The 2,097-nt window shown below is 48.4% G+C and overlaps 1 protein-coding gene across 1 annotated transcript; it reads left to right on the forward strand.

The window, feature by feature from the left end:
• Positions 1–50: 50 nt before the first annotated feature.
• On the forward strand, positions 51–1,070 carry LOC113203616 (cuticle protein 16.5-like). Its single transcript, XM_026418425.2, has 2 exons — positions 51–146; positions 297–1,070. Exons 1-2 carry the CDS (start codon positions 84–86, stop codon positions 939–941), a joined length of 708 nt encoding a protein of 235 aa, XP_026274210.2. The 5' UTR covers positions 51–83; the 3' UTR covers positions 942–1,070.
• The last annotated feature ends 1,027 nt before the right edge of the window (positions 1,071–2,097 follow it).

A 2,097-nucleotide genomic window follows, 5' to 3' on the forward strand; every position in this document is an offset into this window, starting at 1 on the left:
CCCCTGACGCCCCTGACCCCCCTGGATCCCCCGGGCCGGTCCTGGAGAAGAGACGACACATCCTATAAGAAGCTGCGCCGCCGATGCAAAGGCACAGTTGTCCTGTTTCGCAGCAGCACACCACTTTAGCAACCATGTTCAAGCTGGTAAGTCGTGTCGAGTAAAAAGTATTCACACATTTTTTCCAGGCATTAAAAAAGTTGGTTACCAATATTGTCTCCTGCACACTAGTGTTGTCGGTCCAGCCGCATCGCTTGGCCATATGTTCTCCTCATCACACTCTTTGCCTTCCGCAGGCCGTCCTCCCCCTCTTCTTCGCCGCCGTCTCGGCTGGCTTGATCGGCGCCCCTGCAGTGGGCCCCGTCGCCTACTCCGCCCCTCTGGCCTACGCCGCCCCCGCTGTGGCCGCCCCCCTGGCCTACGCCGCCCCTGCACCCATCGTGAAGACCGTGGCTGCTGCCCCTGTCGCCTACGCCGCCGCCCCCGCTGTGGCTTACGCTGCCCCTGCGCCCATCGTCAAGACCTTCGCCCCCGCCCCGGTCGCCTACGCCGCCCCCGCTGTGGCGTACGCTGCACCCGCGCCCATCGTTAAGGCTGTGGCCCCCGCCCCCGTCGCCTACTCCGTCCACCCCGCCCCTGTTCTGAAGGCTGTGGCCCCCGCCCCCGTCGCCTACTCCGTCCACCCCGCCCCTGTTCTGAAGGCTGTGGCCCCCGCCCCCATCGCCTACGCCGCGGCCGCCCCCGTCGTCAAGACCATCTCCCCCGCTGTGGCTTACTCTTCCCCCATCGCCTACGCCGCTCCCGCCCCGGTCGTCAAGACCCTGGCCGCCGGCCCCGTCGTCTCCACCTACGCTGCTAGCGCCCCTGTGCTCTCCTCCTACGCCGCCCCCGTGGCCTACGCTGCCGCCCCGGCCCTCGCCCACACCACCCTCGTACACTAAGTTATTTCCATCTCTCCCAACTTAATTTATTGTCAACCCCATAGTCATTGCTCGTATGCTGGACGTACTTCGCTGTGTACCTGATTTAGACGCCACATGTTGCTAATAAATTTGCCGTCAAATATTTAACACTTGCCTTTTCCTACCTATATCCAACCTTGTCCTATCAATTTTTGAATCACACAAAATAATTATTTGCGTAAACTTTTGGATGGTTTTGAGTGTTATGGATCATATGACATTCAGACCTCTGTGTGACTGTGTGACTCTCCAGCGACTTAAATATACACAAATAATTAAGATTTTAGATGTCGTCAACAAACTGAATATGAACGGAGTAACATATGTGTCACTGCTTGAAGTCCCACTTAATTTACATCTTTGACATTCCTTCAGGAATAGACCATACAGATAGTTGTATGTAGAAAAAACAAAAAGAAAAGCATTTTAAAAATACATACAAAGGAAACAGAATGTAGCTGATAGACAGACATATTACCTCCTTTGAGAAACCGAGTCTTTTTGAGCAATTATTTAGCTTCCTTTGGGAAACCGAGTCTTTTTGAACAATTATTTAGCTTGTTCAGTCGGAGCAATTATAGATGAAGGATCTGTTGACAAACCTTAGGATTTTCATTTAATGATAGATCTTTGTCAAGCTTCCTTTTTGGAAGATAAGGAATAAATTTTCTTTCATGACGTATTTTTCCAAACCAAAAAATAGGAAACATTTCCGAAGACTTTTCTGGATAAGGCAACTATTGTTTTCCCAGGACTATCACACTGCAGATTGATTTCATCAGCTTCTCCTAATTAAACTGAGCAATAAAATCTCCTTTTTAATTTCAGGTGGCAGTCTAGATGTAAAAACTGCATTTTGGATTACTTTTTTTTTTTTTAATTGAATACAATACGAAATGAAGTGTTTCAGATATTGAAACTAGGTTTTACAACGAACTATGCAGGTTGGTTTTAGTATTTTAAGTAATACTTACCAAATGAAAATTCACAACTATCCAGAAAATTGCAACCACAAACAAAATGGAAAATAAAAAGCTTAGGTATGAAATTTAGAATGTGACAAAAATATCAAGTAAGGATAACTGTAGCAATAAGGTAGTGTTGGTAAAAAACCGGGGTATCAAAAAGACATGTG

The sequence above is a fragment of the Frankliniella occidentalis genome, unplaced genomic scaffold, assembly GCF_000697945.3.
Source record: "Frankliniella occidentalis isolate FOCC.00 unplaced genomic scaffold, Focc_3.1 Scaffold169, whole genome shotgun sequence".
NCBI lineage: Eukaryota > Metazoa > Arthropoda > Insecta > Thysanoptera > Thripidae > Frankliniella > Frankliniella occidentalis.

What these genes read in the sequence shown, in the direction of transcription:
- LOC113203616 (XM_026418425.2), top strand. Translation starts at nt 84, where the DNA reads ATGCAAAGGCACAGTTGTCCTGTTTCGCAGCAGCACACCACTTTAGCA. An exon ending in TAGCAACCATGTTCAAGCTG is followed by an intron (nt 147 to 296) that starts GTAAGTCGTGTC and finishes TGCCTTCCGCAG; the next exon opens with GCCGTCCTCCCCCTCTTCTT.